Below are 21631 nucleotides of genomic sequence, written 5' to 3' on the forward strand. Positions count from 1 at the left end.
CAAGTTGGAATTCGAAACGAGTTGCTCACTGAACAAAAAAAAAAATGATTTAACGATATATTAAACGAAAAATACCGAAAGATGGAAGAAGAACAATGAAGTATATGAAAAAAAAAAAAAAAAAAGAAAGGAAAGGAAAGGAAAAGAAAAAAAGAATAACTAAATTCGTTGCTCACGAATGCTCATTCATTGTTTTTATCCAGCGCGGTGTTTACGAGTAGTCGTAAGCCGGACGCTTTAGTGAGAATAAATTTAATCGTTCGAGTGTACTTTTCAATTATCACGCTCAAAACGTTCAAGCATTTAAGCTGTTCACGAGATTCAGGGTCTTAGAGATTAATTAGACGAGATGGTAGAAAAATTGTCGAGTCGTTCGTAATAAAATTAAAGGAATTTAAGAGAATTAAAGAAGAAAAATGAAAATGTTAATTCGTAAAATAAAAAAAAGATGTAAAACAGTAAATAGAGAAATATACACGCTCAGACACCGGGAAAGGGGAGTGTTTTCGTTCACGTTTCACGGGGATCTTTTCGTTTGATCGTTTTGTTTCCAGGGATACATATTAAAAACGTTTTACGCGTTACATCTACGCATTAATGGGAAAAGTAGAGTATCGACGTTACCGATGATCGATCAAATCGAAGCGACGAAGTGAAAGATAGAGAAAGAAAATGGGAAACAACGAGAATAAAAAAAGGAAAGAATGATTTAAATTTAAATTCAGAGGGATTGTGACGATTATTAACCCGTATTATTCTTCGTTTTAACAATCGTGTCGATGATTATACTGATATCGCAGGGTGATTTTAATTGCACGTGCTGCCGAAATGTTTCCACCTTCTTGAACTCGATGAAAGAAAAACGAAAAACGAGAAATCTTTTTTTTTTTTTTTTATTTTTTTTTCTTTCTTTTCGAGGAATACTGATATATCAAGCAGCAAACCTCGAGCCGAGAATGAAACCGGATAACGCTTTCGTGCACGTGATCGAGCGATGTCACGAGTATAAGAGAGAGGTACTTTTTGAAAAAGATTTCGCCTTCAAAGCGAGTCTAGAGTCTATCCAATGTCTTTATCAACAAAAATTTCCGACGAGCATTATTCTGTTCGAGATAATATTTCTTTTATCTTTGCCCGACAGCTCGGTTATGCGAACAACGTTGGAAGTTTTCTTTTGAGGGAAAACTTCGAAATTAAAAATTATTCTTCGAGTTCATTCCATTTTTAAAAGAAAATTCTTTTTTACCAAGTTTTTTTTTTCTTTTAATAATTCTTGAAAAAAATTTTTTCGATAGAATGAAGATTTTTTTTCTAAAATAATTGACTTTTTTTTTTTTTTGATAAAAAGATAACAACAAACGCGATTTTTTGGCGATTTTATATTGTGGAATCGTGATTGGTGTTATTATAAATTGAAACGAGTTTTTTTTAAAACAGTGACGTCCTCGAATGTCTGAAAATGGCAGCCTTCCATCAGAACGCGATGAGATTTGTGTTTAAACGAATCGAGAAAATGAATGAAAGTGTAAACGAGAGAAGGGGTGGGAATGGGATAGGAAACGAAGGAAACGAAGAAGCAAAATTCATGGAGAGAATTAACGAGCCTTTAATTAAAAAAAAAGGAGAAGAAGAAAAAGAGAAAGAAGAAAGAATATATAATACTGTATATTAAATTCAGCTTGTCACAAGTGGGGTTGTCATTATAAACTATTAATCTTATGATAATTAAAATTAATAATAACGATAAAATCACGAAAAAAGGAGTGAAACAATGATAATATTAAATGATAAAATTACTACTAAGAAATAATTAATAATGGTAATACAATAATAATTATAGAATAAAATAAATAGTGGTAACGGTATTAATTATTAATTATTAATTCTACGCCTGTACGAAATGTTGAAAATTTCTTTTCTCTCCGAAATGAAACGTTGTTTAACATACGATTAAGACGACTTCTATGAAGAATCGTTTCCAATAACGAATAATAATAATAATAATAATAATAGTAATAATAATAATAATAATAATAATAATAATAATAATAATAATAAAGGAAATATTATGTGGTTAACGAGAAATTTAAATAAAAGAAAAAAAAATTAAATAAAATGCATTAAAGGTTGGTACGCTATTAGAATCATAGTAGAGAATATGTACAGGGTGATGCGATTAAAGTGTATTCGGACATCGATCAGGCGTACGATTTTTCGAGTGTCCCGTTCGAAATAAATTTGAATTGCTATTCGAGGAAAAAAAAATATAAATAAATAAATATCGAGAAAAATAAGATCGCGAATGTAGAATCGATTACAAATCGTTGTAAAATGTTAAATTTGGAAAGGGGCTAATTCGTCGATAATTCATAGATATATACGATTTTTTACTGACTGTTCAAATAACACATGAAATATACAATATAAATAATACGTGATTAAATTTTTAATATACTCACTTGAATATTAGTATTTTTTCTTCTTTTTTTTTTTTAAGATAAAATTGTTAGATAATTAACTTTCAATTAATTAAAATTTGTAAACGATCCTATTATTATCCCTATAACTGCCATTTCAAAATTTAATATCATCTAACAATTATCTACTCTATGATCCTATTCTTTAATATCAATTTTTCGCATTTTGACGTTCACTTTTATTTTCTATCATCATTTCTTTAAATATTAAAATTATACAATATACAAATACATACATTTTCTTATTTAACAACAAATTTTTTTTATGTACCATCCCTTACATTTTTAATTCAAATTTGAATATTAGCTCGAGATGAAGAGTAAAAAAAAGTATTATACAGGAAATGTATTCTTCTCATACTTTTATTATTATCTCGTTGATTCGTTTTACTTCAAGAAAATCGGTTTGAACCTCGGGATGAAAGATGTAAAATGTCACCCACTAGAAATCTTCCTGTAAGAATCGAGCACATTTCTCCGTCAACGTTGCCTTAACTTGGAAAATATCCTTCAAAGACCAATCCCGATCGTTTGAAAGAAACGCCCTCTGCCGAACAATGGTTCAATTACCGTCAACACTCGAAATCGTCAGACGTCGAACGCAAGACACACGAGAGTCGACGAGTAGCCCCTTTCGATATTTCTACGACATAGAAACCCAAGAAGAAGAAGAAGAACAAGAAGAACAAGAGGAAGAAAAAAAAATATAAATATATATACGTAGAAATACTATATATATATATATATAAAAGCGAAAGGAAGCAAGAAATTTCGTCGACTGGGTCACGAGTCTTCGAAACTTTCTCCCTCAAACTTTGTAGTCATTTTACTCGACTCGTAAAATTAATCCAAGCGTTTTGAGGAACTTATTAAGGTAAACCGATAGAAATAAAACTAAAGATTGCTCATCGAGACACCTCATCGTTCAAGTGTCACAAAGACAATCCCACCCTCGGAAACTTCGAAGCGGATAGATGATTAAAAAGAAAAAAAAAAGAAGAAAAAAAAAATACGAGAAACGTTGTTGTTGACGTTTGTTGTGAATAAACGAACAATTTTTTCTTCTCTCTCTCGATGTGTGATACCTACCTCTAACGATTACGCGACGATAACGATAACGATAATTGTATCTAGATGAAATTAAATCGATCTTAATAACCGGTGTAATCTATTTATTAGCCGAGATTTAAAAAAAGAAAAAGAGGATAAAAAAAAAACGAAGAATAACAAACGATTAGTAGTCAGAAAAGTAATTATTAACGTGTAAGGTCTATTATTATATACTTATATAGCACGTCAAAGTCTTCCGCAGAGTAGTCTCCAAAGAAGTAGTTACAAGACACATGAGAAACAAAGACAAATGCAAAGGCACACGAGACGAATTTCTTTCTTCTATTTTTTCTGTTTTCTTTTTTCTTTTTTTTTTAAGGTTAGATTGTTGCAGATGAAATTCTCAATGGGATTTATAATGAAATATACAATATAAATAATTAAATTTTTAATATACTCACTTGAATATTAGTATTTTTTCTTCTTTTTTTTTTTAAAATAAAATTGTTAGATAATTAACTTTCAATTAATTAAAATTTGTAAACGATCCTATTATTATCCCTATAACTGCCATTTCAAAATTTAATATCATCTAACAATTATCTACTCTATGATCCTATTCTTTAATCTTTATCAATTTTTCGCATTTTGACGTTCATTTTTATTTTCTATCATCATTTTTTTAAATATTAAAAATAATATATAAATATATATATATAATATATATTATATTATATTATATTATATTATAATGTTTGCAATTTGGTAAAATTATTACAATTAAAATCATTAATTGGTTTTTATTAATTTTTCGTGTCTCTTCTCACGTAATCTCTTAAAAAATTATATTAATTACCAGCAATTTGTTACTTATTCGTTTATTTTGAATCGTAATCCCGTATAAAAGAAGCATTTAAGTTTAACGTCAAATTATTATAGCACGTAATATTTTGTAATAGAACAATTATATATTGCAATATAACGTAATCGTATGATAAAACAAATTGTATTTAGTTATTAAGTTTCGAGTTATTAAATTAACATGGAACGAGTATTAACATTCAGCCAATAAATTTTCGATTCAATTAAAATTCTATTTACACACAAAATTGGATTTTATTTCATATGCAACAATTTAACGTTCGCCTGTCTTGTTTCCCTTTCTTAAAGGAAACAAATGACAAAAATGTCCCTCGCAAACGCTTCTCTGAGTAGCTGTTTCCAAGAGAGTTAAACACGGAGTCCAGGGTTTTATCGATTGGCCGATTAATATTATTAGAATACATTTGAGAGTAAAACTTTCGAGAGTATCCAACGAATAAAAATAAAATAGAATAAAAACAAAATAAAATACGATTGAAAGTAAAAACTTTCGAGAGTATTTCTTGCGAATAAACTCTGCATCCAGAACGATTCAGTTCAATAATAATTTTCATCATACGATATCACGACTCGTGTTATTGGACAATCGTTCTCGATGCAGCATCTTCTATTCACGAGAAATATTCTCTCTTTTCATGCGATGCGTGTATGCAATACGTGTTCGACTTCTTCTTTCACATGGTAATTCGCGAATAGCACAATTCACGAATCCGTATCCATCCAAAGGGGGAAGAAAGAAATATGAAACGAGGAGGGATCGAGATTTATCACGTATGATGAATATCGATTGTGCGACTACGCTTATGGAATTCTTTCTAATTCTCATGAAAACAAACTCGCTTTCAATAATCATTTTTTAGGTAATTTAGACATACATTAAGAGCGATCTGATGTTTCAACTGAATTAAAATAATGCACGTTATCAAGAAACAATTTTCTTGAAAGAAATACTCTTGAGAAATATGTTCAGGATGAATATTTTATAACCAGATTCTAACTAAATTCACTATGTGAAAAGAATAGTCGAATATATATATATATCGAATCCACGAATTGCAATTTAATTAATCTCGCTCAATTTAAACGAAATATCGACGAAAAATCAACTCTCGAGAATTTAACCCTCGAACGTGTCCGCGAAACATGTGAAAAAAAAAAAAAAAAAAAAAATACTGTGATCGATGGAGAATCAAAATTATCGAGTTTAAGAGATATGCTCGTGTGATTCATTTTTGTATCGGTGAGTAAACGAAACGAAAAAAAAAATAAGAGGGGAAAGAGGAAAAAGTATAAATATGAAGGAGGAGGAATGTTCGAATCGAATCGAAGCGTGGAATTTTTTTTCTTGTAAATTAAACGCGCGCTTCGATTATTATACAGTAGTAGCATCTCGAGGCTAGAGGTAGAAACGTTTAGGAGGGTTTGTGAAAAGGGTCGAAGAGGATAGACGAGAAAGTAACGTTTTGAGAGAGGAGAAGTGTGTGATTACGCTTTGTATAAATTAGTAAGAAAAATTTAATCGCGCGTTTCACGAAGACACTCGAAAGATCGACGGCTCTTTGTCCCCCCATTTTATTAGACCGCTCTTTATACGCGAGAAGTGGCAGGTCAGCCGAAATGAAGTATAAACGAGAAACTTATTAAAGTTATTATAGGACCGAGAGACTTAAATAATTGTGAAATGAGAAACCTCTGTAGAGATTTTTGTTCCTTTGCAACGACCAGTTTGGGAGTAGTTCAAGTCAAGTTCTGATATTCTAGTTGAAATCTAATTAAGCGGTGTGTCCATTGAAACAACTTTCTGAAACTCGTGTTTTGCGAAAAGGAATATTTCAGTTTGCAAATTTTTCGTTTTGTTAAATTTATTTTTTTTTTCTTTTTCTTTTTTTAGGAATTATTTCAATATGAATGCTACTCTATTTCAAAAACAATTAATTCAATATTAATAATTTTGAAACACAAAAGTAAGCTCGAACAATTAAGAATCCAACAGATTGAAATAAATTTGATTATGTAAGAATATTTTTTATTTTGAATCAAACAAAGATTTCTTTTACAATATATTGATATTGAGGCGAATGGTACGACAAGCAATCAAATACACAATAATTTCGAGCAATAAAATTTGAACACATGTAAAATTACAAAGAGGAATTTTCTTCTAATCTAAAATCTTTTATCAACCAGTAACAAATTTATATTTTGAATTCACATTGAAAAAAATAAAAGATCTACTTTCCATATTGCTATTACGTATGAATAAATTTTTCCTTTCAGCATTCACTGAAAGGATAGGATCTGATAAAATCGGACTTTCATCCATTTCGGCTGAACCTGTATACATACATACGTATAAATGTATAAATATATTCATGTAACGCATATACGTACCGTATATTCTCTATAGATGCGTATTGCGAAGAGATTGAATTAAATTACGGCGAAACGTGGCGTGTAAAACGGATAAAACTGAAGAGAGATGAAAATTGGGAAAATTGTAATCGTTGCTCGTGATCCTCGTTGTTGCACGATCATTTTTCATGGAACGATTCTTCGTGAAATGAATTTATCGAGGAGCACAAGCTAATGAGAAATATTTGTAAATTATTGAAATTAATCTTATTTAAATGTTCATATTACATATATCTGAAGATTTTAAGTTTGATTAATTTTTTCCGAGACAATGTTAATTATTTCCTAATTGATAGAAAAATTTTCAAAGGTGCCTAAGAAGAATGTAACAAATCACTAATCTAAAATCTTATTTATTTAAATTGTTTGAACTTTAAATATAGATGTATTGTTTTATTATTTACTTACACGGTATCATTATTGAGAATAAAATTCAAAATTCTTATCAACTTAATATCTATAAAAAAGAATCTATAGAAACATTTAAATTTTTCAACTAAAACCTAAAATATCATATTTTATATCTTCACTGAACGAAACTGAATTAACATGAAAATTATATTAATCACGAATATATTTCTCATTAGATATAGCTCCTTAATTCACTGTAACAATGAATCTTCTCGAGGTATCATCGTGCAAAGCGATTCTATATTCTCGATCAATCATAAAATCTCGAAACAAATAAAAAAAAAAAAAAAAAAAAAGAGATGAACAAAACAGAAAACGACGACGATTACGTCACGTATGGATGCTAGAGGTGGGGGTGGAATGCGTGGAGTGGCGGAGTTTTATTTCTCGCGATTCACTGCCGCAGACTTCCTTCATGGCAGCGTGAATTACTCAAGAAATTAGGATAAACGATTAGCGCGGACACGCAATGTTCAAGTGCCAAATTTTTAGCTATCTTATATAAACACGTAATTTATCGCGCCTGTCGAACCCAGCAGACGCTTAATTAGCGAGCGAGCGAGCGAGAGAGAGAGAGAGAGAGAGAGAGAGAGAGAGAGAGAGAGAGACTGTTTTTAAAATTGGTGACTGAAAATGGTTGAAGGGATTTGTATTAAGCGTAGATCGAGATTGTTCATGCGATTCGTTGTAAACAATTGAGGCGTCGAGATGGGACGATTATAATTGTTATTAATCGATGATAAAGGCGTGTATATGGTTTTATCGCGTAGAACGATTCGGGGGATAATTTGATTAATCGAATCTCATCAATATCGTTCTTGTTGATTGTATCGTTAAGAGTGATATTTTATAGAGGCGAAATTTTCAATCCTCGTCGACTCGATATTCGATCCTCGAAACGGCTAATCGCCAGTGGATCACTTTTGGCCCGCGTATCTGAATTAAATATCGTTTACATTGCCAGGGATATAGGCCAAAAGTGGCCCAATTATGGCTGACCGAGGGTTAAATCTGTAACGCGCATCAAATATGTATATTTGATATCGTCAACAGCCTTGAGAAAATTTGAGAATTCTGTGGAAAGGAGTATTTATTGATATTTAATCGTTTGTATTTAAAGCAGTACAAATTTGCTTTGGATTCGTTATTTTATAATCACAAGATTTTTGAAATGATTAATTTAATCGATTGTAGATATTTGAAAATTTGTAAAAAAAAATTTGAAATATTTAAAGATATACAATAATAAAAGATATACATACAATAGAAAATATCCAGAATAAATATATATTTAAATACGTCATTATTAATAATGTTAATTATTGTTATATAGTCATTAATAATTCGTAAAAGTACGAATTTATATCAAGTATCTACAATCTAATCAGAAAAGTTAAAATTAGCTCAAACATCCTTTCTCAAAGCTATATTATCGAATTTATATAAGTTTAAAAAATAATTTCATTGGAAAATTCGATTAGCATGGATAAAACGCTCAAACGATTCGCGAATATGTAGCATTGTTAGAAAGAGAGAGGGAAAAAAAGAAAAAAATCACTAATTAACATATTTTTACTGCGTTCCATTGAAATTGTTGCATCTATCTTGATTTTTCTCGAGTCGTTGAGCGAGGCTCTCGATGTAACAAACGAGAGAAAGAGATAAAATGAGAAAAAAAGAAAATAAAGGAAACAATGCGTCACAGCCAACTGAATTTAAAAAAAAAAAAAAAAAAAANAAAAAAAAAAAAAAAAAAAAGGAAAATTTTTACGAAGAGACAAGTGGAAGAGTCGATATTTTTCGAATAAAATAGGCAAATCTCGTTCCCTTCGTTTCAGGAAGGAAGGACAAATGATCGATTTGAAAAAAAGTTCTCACACTCTCTCACCATGATGTTACAACGTTTTTTGAAAAATCTCCTCTGTTTTCCTTCTTTAGACGATCAATATAATCGATAACCGAGCCGAAGGAAGAAGTAAGAAGAGACGAATAAAAAAATAATAGGAAAAAAAAAAAAAAAAGAAAAGGCCATAAGCCATCCACGCTTGGAGACAAATAAAAACAAGGAAAGAAAGAAAAATATAAAGAAACGATGAAATGAAGAAAAGAGAGAAAGGAAAGAAGAAAGAAAAATATTACGAAAACAAAAGTAAGATCTAAATTGATAAAAGAACAAAACAAAAAAAAAAAAATATCAAAAAAACAAAGTATTAAACGTGTACCATTAAAAAAAAAACGTAATCCCTATTTAAAATCGTGTTTGAATGGTAAACGCGAATATTCGTGATGAAAGAAAAAAGAAAAAAAAAAGAAGAAAAGAAAAAAAAGAAACCGAGAGGAAGTAAATAAACCTTAAACTAAATGAATCAATAATCGAGTAAACTGAATATTAAACGCTAGCCTGTAATCAATAGACACGTAGTATAATTACTTCGAGCAAATATAAATTTATAGAGGTGATTCAAAAGGTGTAGTCTATACTAGAAGTTAGGCTCGAACTTTTAATCGAGATCATTTTCTCTCTAAACTAAAGGAAAGATGCTAATTACTTAATTATCTCTTAAATCAATCTATTGAACTTAACGAAGCTAAAGATAAAACGAAAATAGATGAAAAGGATGAGAGATATAGGTGTGAAATGAGAGGAGTGAGAGAGAGAGAGAGAGAGAGAGAGAGAGAGAGAGAGAGAGAGAGAGAGAGAGAGAAGGTATCGTAGATAAGGATGATTGAGCTTGATCAAAATGGAAATTTAATAATCGAATATAGAAAGAAGGATGATTATTTGTAAGGGGTGAAAGGTGACAGGTGTAAACGAAACGAAAGACACTTTTGACGAATGACAAAGAGACGCACCGAGACAAGATACGAAACGCACGAAATCTATTTCTTCTCTATCTACTACGCCCTTTTTTCTTCCCTATATACGATATATTTTAACGAAGGAATCGTCTCTTTATTGTCCACCGTTACACCAGTCGTCGAAGTCGTTACGAAGTTATATATAAAAAAGAAAAGAAAAAAAAAAAAAAGAAAAAGGAAAAAAATAGAAGAAAAAAAAATAAAATAGGGGGAAAAAAAAGCGAGTCTAACGAAGGATATAATATATAACAACGGAAAGAAAGAAAAAAAAATATTTCGAGCCTGTGAGTGCGTGGGAGGGAGAGAAAGGTGGCGAGAAAGGGAGAGAGAGAAAGGAGAAAACAGAGAGAGAGAGTGAGAGAGAGAGAGAAAGAGAGAGAAAGAATGGCGGAGAATATGTGAGAGAGAAAGAGAGAGCGAACGAGAGAGACAAAATGAGAAATATTACAAAAATTCGCGCTTACATATGCAAAAAAAAAAAATATTATATATAAGGGGGAGAATAAAAGAGAGAGAAAAAAAATAAATATTTACAACAAGAGAGAAACAAATTGAGAGAAAGAGAGAGCGAGAGAGGGAGAGAGAGAGAGAGAGAGAGAAAACGAGCGAGAGAAAGAGAGAGAGAGAGAGAAAAGAAAACGATACTCCCTTTTTCCGTAGACCCTGGTGGGACGATGCAATTGAACTGACTCACCCTCGATCTCACTTGACTTTTAAATTATGCCTCGACAACAGCCTGGCCTGATAATAGTAAATTCATATTGAAGAACGTTAAGTAAGATAATAATAATAATAATAATAATATTAATAAATAATAATACTAATAATTATAATGATATTAATAATAACACTAATACTATAAATAAGATTAAGGAATAATAACGATAAATAATAGTACTAATATACTACTACTACTACTACTACTACTACTACTACTACTATTAATAATAATAATAATAATAATAATAATAATAATAATAATAATAATAATGATAAAAATTTGTTATATTTCTACGCTGGGCTCTTTTTCGAGGCAGAAACGTTGATCGATATGAAAATCCCTGTTAACTGGTGAGCACGTAATCGCCGCATTGTAATATTATTAACATTATTACGTTATTATGAAATTGTTGAAATAAATGAAATGAATATAAACGTCTTCTATTTACTTATTCTTCACTTTCATTGAACATTATCATTCTTTGAGTTGCTTTATAATTTTTAGGAATCTTAAGAATTTTTGTTTTTTTCTTTATCGTGAATAACCTTCTAAATTTTGCCTCCAAAATTTAATTTATAATTTAATTTTTTGAAAAATAATTGAAATAAATTAAATTTCTTTGAAGATTCGAAAAAATAAATATAATAATATAATGTGACTATAGATTATAGAAGAGGGTATAGAAAATAAATTCTCCTTTCATTTTTAATAATCTTTATTTCCTTATAAAAAGAACTACCTATCAATCTATCTTAATGTTACGTCTATTTAATGAGAAATCAATGTTTCGCATAAACATATTCGCGGCAACGTTTCTCATGCATAATAAAGTACAAATCTTCTCGGCTCAACAATATTTCTTATTCTCTCTTATCTTCTCCTTTATATATTATTTATATACGTAATGTGATAAACAAGATAAACTAATATACACTCGCTATTACGATCATCCTTTTCTCTAGTAGACAAGAGAGTATTCCAATCGTGTTATTTAAATCTTAACAATTTCCCTTCTTCGAACACTTTACATCGCACTAACTCATAAAAAAATCTCTCTCCGTTATTATTTTCAACGTGACCATTGTGTTCGTGATAATTTTTCAAATGTTTCAAAAATTCTATCGAATGTTCTTCTTTCTTTTTTTATTCTTTTCAAACGATTTGGCAAATGTTTAAAAATTTCATAAAAAAAAAAAACAATTGGAATTCAGAAAATCGTTAATAACGTGTAATCAATTTATCATACTTAATTTGAACTAGTGCTTTAATGGGTTTTTATTATACGATATATGTATATAATTTGAGATATTTCTTATCAAGTATACGGTTATACAGGGTGTCTCGTATTTTTCTGACCAAACTGCAGGAGCATAATTTATGTTATATAAATTTCACACGATAATTTATGATAATTGCTCATAATATTTATATTAATTTTCATTTCAAGATTTTTATCTAAACGTACAAATACATTTAAAACTCTCGAGAGCAATTTTCATAAATGGACTTTTCTTGCAAATTCTCGCTAATTGTTATTCCTCTTATGTTAATGTTATTTAATTTATTTATTAATTAATGTTATTAAATTAATTTTATTTTCACATAAATTTAGCACTTTAATGCAGAATTTATTGCTATTCACGCATATTCAGCCTATGTTTAATATTACAAACAGATTGTGAATTTTTATGAATTTGTGGAACATTTGAACATGTATAAAATGCACGTATAAGATACAAAAAGATACCCAAAGTATATCCAAAGTAGAATGCATATTGTGAATTTCAATTTGCATAAACATCCACTTATAATTTTGCATTAAACTTGTCACTCGCAATTTATTCTTCTATAATGTGCAAGTTGGTCGAAAAATTAGGAAACATCTGTATATTTATATATGTTAAACCTACATGAATGAAATTATATCTAATAGCTGAATTAAGAAACGGTCTAAATATTTGTCTAAATATAGATGAGTGATAGGAATATATGTATATTCAAAAATTAACGATGCAACTGTTCGCTAAGATAATATATATTCAAAAATGGAAGAAATTAATGGAAATTTGTTCAAATGTTTACTTAATTAGCGATATTCACGCCTTTTTTGTGCGATAAATTTCAATACGGTACGGTTTGATTGTTGTAACGCTGATAAAATGATTTCCCTTAGACATTTAATTTTAACGATAACTAGATTTATAGTTCGAGTGGAATAAGCTTCCAATTGCTACACGTGAGAATCAATGAGAGTACATTCTTACAGTTTTTTAATTTTTCAATCATATAGAAAAAGAATATTTTATTCGTTTAATTTCGATTTTATCAAATGAAAATTTAATTTTTAAAATTCATTATTTCAATGTACTATATGTTCATAAGACAAGAGAACACTTAGAATAATTAAAATACTTGTAGAATAAATAAACATTGTTATAATTGTTGAAAAATTAAGTTTACACTTATTCAGAAAATTTAAATTATACTTTTAATAAATATTGTATTTAATTGTATCGTGTATGACTTATGAACAGGAGAGTACATTAATAAAAATTGTTTACTTAAATTGTTTAATAAGAAACTTAAAAAATATATTAAAAATCCAAAATGTTAATAATAATGAACAATAATAATTATATAATGATATTATATTTTTAAAAAATTTATATGTATAAAATGATATTAACCCTAAAATATTTGATGTTATCTTTTTCTTTTCTTTTATAATTTTATAAAAGAAGTATTTATTATTGTATTAATTATAAATTATATTTACAATAATATCAATTCAATTTGAACACATTATAATTTAAAAGTAAAGATATACAAAGAAAATGTATTCGCATCAATTTATTCTAGGGTTAATCGAAGATGCCAAATTGCAAAATTTTTTATTTTGATTTGCAATTGAGGAGAAAATTTTCAAGAAAAAAAGATTTATAAAACAAAAGTTAAATCATCTTACAAATTTTCCAATTTTTATAGAGATATTTTAAATACAATATAAAAAAAATATGAAACATAATTTAATTTTGTATCCTCTTGATATCAAAAGTTCAAAAAAAAAATTATCTCTCTTTGCTTATTTCTATATCATAATCTTTTTTAAATTTCATTCATTTCACCGAAACAAAGATTTAAAGAAGAAACATAAAACTCTAAAGCCAAATTAATCTTCCTCTTTTTCAGAAAACTCCTCTTATACTTATAATGAAATCAATTTAATATACAGGATGTTGATATATTCGTGAGACATATTTGAGAATAATAAGATGTCCTCGTTGCAAAAATTCAATTAATTTCGTAACTCGACAAATAAACCAATCTCGACCAACATTTTTGTACTTTTGCAATTTTTTTTGTTTTTAAGATCGACCCTCCAAAGATATCTCTCAAATATATATCATCGTACATCCTGTACAAGTAATAATACATCGACGATTCAATGATTGAAACGTTCGATAGTCTCGTAAAAATCTTCATTTAAAATGAAGTCTCATTGTGATTCTCGTACACATGCATACTTCGCATATTCTCGAGTGAACAACGCTATAAAATATATAGAATTAAAATGTATAGAAATGAACAAGCATTATCTAATTACTCCACTTCACGGGGGACTAAACTCTAGTTATTGTATCTCGTTCAAGGAAGACACGTGTCACCCTAACGTTACTCTAAATCTCGAATGATATCTCATACACATCAGGATTTATATTCATACAAGCGAGGACGACGAATCACGAACGTTCAACGATGAATTTTGTTAAAACATCGGGTCTCGTATTCTCTTTTATTTCCATCCATGACCCGAACTTCGAAGAAATTATCTTTTTCATTTTTAGAAGATACATCCTCTAACTGTTGATAATTTAGAAGATTGTAAAAGTTCAGGTCGTTTCTTTTTTTTCTTTTTTTTTTTCTTTTTTTTTTTTTTTTTTTTTTTTTTTTTTTTTTTTTTTTTTTTTTTTTTTTTTCTTTGGAAGATTCAGAATTGATTCACGATTTATTTTATCTTTTACGTATAAAATTATGAAAACGACATGCGATTTGAATTGTTTCTTATTAATCAAATTTAGAAATATTTCGATTCGAAAAGAAGTGAATGTTGTTCGATAATATTAGGTTGTTGCATATGCTCTATTTTACAAATATATATATATATATATAAAATCATTTAGAATTTGACGATTTGAAACTAGTTAAATGTAAATTTTAATCGTGCGTTATATCATTGTAGTATCGTTGAATTGTGTTACGATTATAAATAGTAAGAGAAAATATAAATTCTTAATAATATTGCATATAAATTATGTATTATATAATAAAATATACTTTAACATTAAATTCAAATGCTTCTTTCATACATTTCGATTGATAATATATTAAAGATAAAGAGTTTTTAAAATTGCAATATTAAAAGAGCGAACAAACGAATTGCTATTGTGAAAAATTAAATTGACAAATAAATAAACAAAATATAAATCAACAGATCATTAATAAAATCAATTTGAATGATTTTCTCTCGCTTCTCGATGGATAAAGTTATTTAATTTGTTGAATCAAGTTATTGATTAATATTACTTTCAACCCCTTAACATTCAAATTATTTTTCATCAAAATGTGAAACTTTTTCATCACAATATATAATAAATGTAAATATAAATCTTTCATAAATTACATATTTTGAAACAACAACAACAAAGGCAAATGAACAGTTGAACAGTATATTATACAACTTTAAAGAATTAAAAATCTCTCTTTAATCTGCAACAACATAATATTTAGACATTTCCATCGGTGAATAATAGAGATTCAACGAAATTAAAATCGAAAAGTTCGTATATTATATACAGTAACAATTGGGATAATCACATATAACAATTGGGATAATCCGCGAGGCACAACTGTAGGCGATACATACGAGAAAATCAACGTTTCGTTAAATCGGTAACCACAAACACCCTTTGCGTAATGGAGCAAAACTTTCTATTAGAGAAAACATGACCGTTTTAACAATCTTCTGTTATATTATAGCGTGGGTATCATATATTCGTATATGACATTTTATTTTCTTATTTTTCTCCACTTTTTTTTTTCCCTCTCTCTTTTATCTTTATTAACGATTATGTACGCAGGGCCGTGACATTGTGCTTATAATGTGCGCTTCCGCTGTGACGTCAAGAGTTGTGACGATTCAATTTTTTCTTTCTTCTTTTTTTTTTTTTTTCGAGAAATCTCCGTAGGAGAGTCTGTTTGGAAAAGTGAGAAATTTGGAAAAAGTTGTGTGGCTCGGTATTGAAATGATTAAATGCTTCGATATTGGAATTTTAAAGTTTGATTTGAAAAATTGTCGAATTTTTAAAATTTCGAGTTTGAAGTTTACAAAATTATAAATAATACAAAACTTCAAATTTTTGCAAAGTATAGAAGTTTGAAAATTGTCAATGATCAAAATTTTTAAATTTCAATAACGTTTCAAAATTTAAGTATAAAGTAAAAAATATTCTCAATTATTTATACGATTGAGGAATTTGAAATTACGAATTCTCGAAAACTCAAAATTTTAATATTTGAAATTAATAAAAATGTGACAATATAAATACATAGATTCAATGAAATCAAATTTGATCGTCTTTCCATTTTTGAATTTCTCTGCAATTAATTCTGCAATTAAAATACAGCACGGCCAACTTGTTCCAAATGAATAATGGAGTAGAAAAATCGAGACGTATGTGTCTGTCGTGAACGTTGTCACGGCCCTTCGATGTTATGCATCGCATGATGATGATTCATCAAACACGAGTTCTTCTAGATTACAATAATGGCAACGATTATTTGCACGATTAATATCAAAATTATTTGATGTCTACGCTCTATGCTTATTCCTTATTCCCGATTAACCGATTGCTCATCTAGGATGCGTGGTCAATGGGATATTAATTTTAATATTGGATTCTTAATTTGCGTTTAACCAGCACTCAGTTTGTGTCGAAGGAAGACAATTATAATCGTGATTAATTTCCAGATAATTGTTTAAAATCAATAAGATATTTAAATTTCGATAAAGAAAATAAAATCTGGATTGATTGAATTATAGAATGAAATTCATTCAATTTTTTTTACAAATAATTTGAACGATTATATACGACGAGTGCTGTTGAGCTTCGTTCCTTCACAATTTTTGAAACTTCAGTTACAAAATGAAGAAAGATCTTCGTGTTTCGACTTTTCGTTACATTATCACCACCATCATCGTTTCGAGAAACGAAAAAGGTCGAAACAATTTTTGAAAATCTTCCAAAAATCTCTTCTTCGATTAATTTCTTCGAAATAAGCAATATTCAAATGAAAAAGCTTCAAAATATTAATTTCATCCCGTGGACCTTATCTCGAGGCGAGAGGAATACACATATACACGTAATTTTATACAAAAGAGAATATTATGAGAAGACGGCGGATGAAACGAAAATTGCGATGATGGCACGCGTTTTATTCCCTTCCAATTTCCTAGATTGGAATGGAATTTATTTTCCACGGTAGATCTCTATTATATGATCCTGGTCCACGTACTCGAAGATGTGAGGTGCGTCCATCAGGATCCCGATGGTACCCGCGGTCGTCACCAGGAAGAAAATGTAAAGCTGCAGTCGATCGATCACCATCGCCACGTACTTCCAATCTTCCCTCGTCTGAAAGGACGAATATCGAGAATCAGTTTTAATCCCTTACTTTTTATAACCAAAAATAAAAGATAACAATAACGCGTGAGTTGAAAAAGAAATCTACTTTCGTAATCTAGACAGACGAGATAAGTTTTTAAGGAATAAAGCAATAATAATAGCTCTTTTATTTTCGAGATATATAAATTTTTAATCAATCCTGATACAAAAGATACAAAAATAATTCTACTTTTATAAATATTTAAAATTCATTCATTCACATTACTTTAAACTATAAATATAAATAATTATTTCAAAAAAATTAATATAACATTATTTTTTTTTAAACCTTTAAAAATTAATAAATCAATAAAAATAATTAAAAATAATAAATCTTAATATTCTAATATTAAAATTTTAAAAATAAACTTTAAATCTTTTCAATGTAAAAGAAATATTTTAACGTAACAAACAATTTTCGATTACCTCGTTGAAAGTTCTCTCTAACAAACGACACATTAATTCATTTACATTCAAACTGTCGATGACAGATCACTCATTATCATACCATTAAAAAATTTTAACGACAATATGAAATAAGTGAAATAATTTCTCCAACCTGTATGTACAGATCTTCGTTTCTCAGATGCTCGGCAATGAACTCGACAGCCTCGGTAGCTTTGCTAGCTTCCGGGCTGAGCAACACCGAATCAGAGCTCTCTGATCCCCTTCTGTCGGCGAGGCCTTCCCCGCCGGCCGCGCTCGAGCTGCTCGTTGTGTGATGAACCTTCCTGTTGATCTTGCAATTCGGATGATGAAGATCCGACAACTCCATCACCTCCATCTTCGACTTCGTCAACGAGGTAGGCAGATGCTTGGGCAACTCCGTCGGGCTACCCGAGTAAGTGGAAGTGGGCAACGTCACGTTTGGAATCTCCATCATCCACCTGAGACGCGTCTTCTTGGGCCTTCTCATCATCAGTATAGTTGGCAGATACTTCAAGAATATCTTCCTGATCAACTGGGGCATTCTGTGGGTCCTCGGCCCACGGAAGTTCCAATTGATGATGATCACCGTGACCAGGATGCTGACCGTGTTCATGATGAACGTGAAGAGAAGATACTTGGCGATCAACGGGAGCACCAACGAGGTCGGTGGCAGGATCTTGCTGACAAGCAACAGGAACACGACCAATGAGAGGAGGATACTGATACCCAGAGTCACTTTCTCACCGGCCTCGGCTGGAAGGTAGAACACAAGCACGCATAGGAAAGAGATGAGCACGGTGGGCAGGATCAGGTTCACTGTGTAGAACAGGGTTTTCCGTCTGATGATTATGTAGAACGTGATGTCTGTCTCCGTTGGAAAGTCGCCTTTGTAGACGTTCAAGTAGGCCGGAACGTTGATGATGTCCCAGGTGCCGCTCTTCCAATAATCGGACAGGTCGACGAAGTTCTTGTTGTTGTACAAGGCAAGGGAGACTTGGTCGCCGTTGAACGTCCAGGAACCGAATTTCATGATACAGGTCTGCTGGTCGAAGGGGAAATACGTGACGTCGATGGTGCAGGAACTCTGGTAGATCGCAGGTGGGACCCAGAGGACGTCGCCGTTTGGATAGATCAGCACGTTGCTCTTGTACCGCACCTCGTAGTTGCCGTCCGCGCTGCAAATTTTTGTTTTTTTTTTTCAGAAAAGAGAGAACGAGTAAAATTGGTGAGAAAACTTTGGCTCGAATTTTGTCACGTACTTGTTAAATAATACGATGTCAGGTTTCCATACTTTGTCGGGTGGTAATCTGAGTACACCGATACCGCCATAGTCTGCCTCGTCCCATTGCAGCTGATAATCCGTCCAAATAAATCTCAACCAAACGTTCGACTTCATAATTTGATTTTTCTCATTCTGGAAAGACACGAGTCGAGTCACATTCATGCTTTCCATTGCCTCGAAATTCGAACTCTTGTATTAACCTAAATTCAAATCTCTAACCACGTTTCCTTAGAGAAGAAATTTTCGCTCAATGCGAAAAATACAGAAGAAGAAAGAAAGGAAACGTGAAACCTTTACGCTCTTCTTTCTGACAGCCACCCCTACGTACGACATTCTACACCCCCAACACGAATAATCACTCACCACGTTGATCAGTTGCACGAAAGCGAGGCCAAAATTCACGTGCACCTTCTCTGTCATGTTCTGCACAGGTCTAATGAGTTTGTTGTACCCTCTAAACAAATCTCGCACCAACCTTTCCTCATCCTCGGAGCAGAGACCTGTGAAACAACGTGGATTAACAGCCGACACGAACGACGGAAAAGAAAGGAGAGATCAAAGGGGAAAAAATTCATCGAACGAACCGACGCAGAAAACGGCGGAGATGAGTAGAATTCGCGCGAGTCTCGAGCAAAAATGCATTTTTGGACAGGTTTCAGGTTGTGTCCCACCCGTAGGCACCCCGTAGACACTCCAACAGCCACCGCCACAGATCAATATGAGTACGCAGACGCTGGCCAATAAGTGCATTTCCTCTCTTGCCGTCCGTTACTCGGTCGTCCACCTTCTTCCATGCTCGTGAAATTAATCGGTCAACCCTTTTCACAACGTTCGTCACTTGTCGCCTCTTCTCTCTTGGTTGTAACCTTTTCCTTCTTCTTTTTGATTTTTTTTTTCCTTCTTTTTTTCTTTTTTTGTCTTTGTATTCGAAACAACGACGCGACTGGAACGGAGTCTTTATTTGGCGCGACTGGGGTGCGACTCTGGGTTTAGGGGGTTGATGGGCAGGGTTGTTCACGAGTGATACGCTTCACAGATGCGCAGTCTTGATGCTCTCCGCGCGGATGCGAGTTCTGCTTTATCGAGGGATTCTGGACAAGTTGGGGTGGCGGGTGTTGGGGGTGAAATATTCGTTGGATTAAAGGAGTCACTTGGTGTTCAAGTTTTTTTTTCTTTTTTTTTTTTTCCTTTTTAATCGCTTTGAAACCTTTGGCTTGGCTCGAAATTGGTTTTCTAAAAGGTGTAGAAGTGAATTCTTTTTTTTTTTTTTTTTTTTAAAGGATTGTATATAGTGGTGTCCATCTGTTGGGAATTATTATTTATGGTAGAGTTTAATTGAAATGATCTATTTTAAATTTTCATTTTATTTTAATTTAGTTCTTTTTTGCATGCATGATTAATAAAGCTATGCACGATGAAAATTTTTAGTTAATTAGTTACTTATTATATTATTTAAATAAATATAATTTCAGTACGTAATGGAATTTTTAATGATATGTTGCATATGAATATTATTATTATTAACTCAAATTTTTTTAAAAATAATAATATATAGTATAAGAATAATAAATTTAAGAATAATAAATTTTCATTTCATTTCATTTTATTGTAAGATTTGTTTAATGTTGATCGTTATGTAATACGAATATTTTTTTTAAAATTGGAAATGATTATCGACGCAACACAATCAGGAGCTGTGCAGTACCGCACTCTGTGCCCATGTTGCGAACAATTTTGCAGGGAAAATATCCATTAAATTTTGCACTAATAAATTCAATCGAATTAAACGAATGATTAGATAATTAAGTTATTTTTAAAGAAGATAATAAAATATTATATAACAAAAATATAATTATTTTAATAAATTACCATTAATAAAAATATATTGTTCTAAAAAAAAAGTAATTGAGATTCAGTTACAATTATAGAAAAAATTAAATAATTAAATTTTTTTACATATATATTTATTAAATATCTAGTTGTTGTTAAATATCAGAGTGTTTCGAATTTTTCTAACAATCTTTTTCTTCTTAATAAAATTCTTTATAAAATTAATAAAGAAATGGATTTCTTTTTTTTTTTTGATTAAAAGATAATCGATATCTATTGGGAATTATTCTTCTAGATAGAATTTAATTTATGCTAAATTGAAGATACGTATTTGCGATTCAAGATTTCCTTTATCTTCTTTTAATCATGAATTCCTTAATAATTCAACCCTTCATTCGGCAAATCTAAAAAGAGGCTTTCATTTATAACTTATTCATTGTTCCCTTTTTGATTGTACAATCTCTCGAACTAATTACCGTGAAATTTCCTGCGTTCCACGTTAAATGTGAACCCAGAATCGACAATGTTGCCAAGCTGCGTGGTCGAAACGCTGCCA

The 21631-nt window shown here is 30.5% G+C and overlaps 1 protein-coding gene across 1 annotated transcript; it reads right to left on the reverse strand.

Annotated features, from left to right (window-relative positions):
• Positions 1 to 16450: 16450 nt before the first annotated feature.
• On the reverse strand, positions 16451 to 20073 carry LOC122715591 (acetylcholine receptor subunit beta-like 1). Its single transcript, XM_043937886.1, has 5 exons — positions 19830 to 20073; positions 19609 to 19745; positions 19223 to 19377; positions 18094 to 19138; positions 16451 to 17504 (listed from the first exon to the last, which is right to left on the reverse strand). Exons 1-5 carry the CDS (start codon positions 19993 to 19995, stop codon positions 17340 to 17342), a joined length of 1668 nt encoding a protein of 555 aa, XP_043793821.1. The 5' UTR covers positions 19996 to 20073; the 3' UTR covers positions 16451 to 17339.
• Between the last annotated feature and the right edge of the window lie 1558 nt (positions 20074 to 21631).

This window comes from Apis laboriosa, unplaced genomic scaffold (genome assembly GCF_014066325.1).
Source record: "Apis laboriosa isolate Shangri-la unplaced genomic scaffold, ASM1406632v1 scaffold38_cov145, whole genome shotgun sequence".
Classification (NCBI taxonomy): Eukaryota; Metazoa; Arthropoda; class Insecta; order Hymenoptera; family Apidae; genus Apis; species Apis laboriosa.

Bases quoted from the DNA above. Each gene is read 5' to 3' on its own strand.
- LOC122715591 (XM_043937886.1), bottom strand. From the start codon at position 19,995: ATGCACTTATTGGCCAGCGTCTGCGTACTCATATTGATCTGTGGCGGT. The intron at 19,746-19,829 runs GTTCGTTCGATG...GTTGTTTCACAG, and splicing joins CTCCGCCGTTTTCTGCGTCG to GTCTCTGCTCCGAGGATGAG. The intron at 19,378-19,608 runs GTGAGTGATTAT...GTGTCTTTCCAG, and splicing joins TCGTGCAACTGATCAACGTG to AATGAGAAAAATCAAATTAT.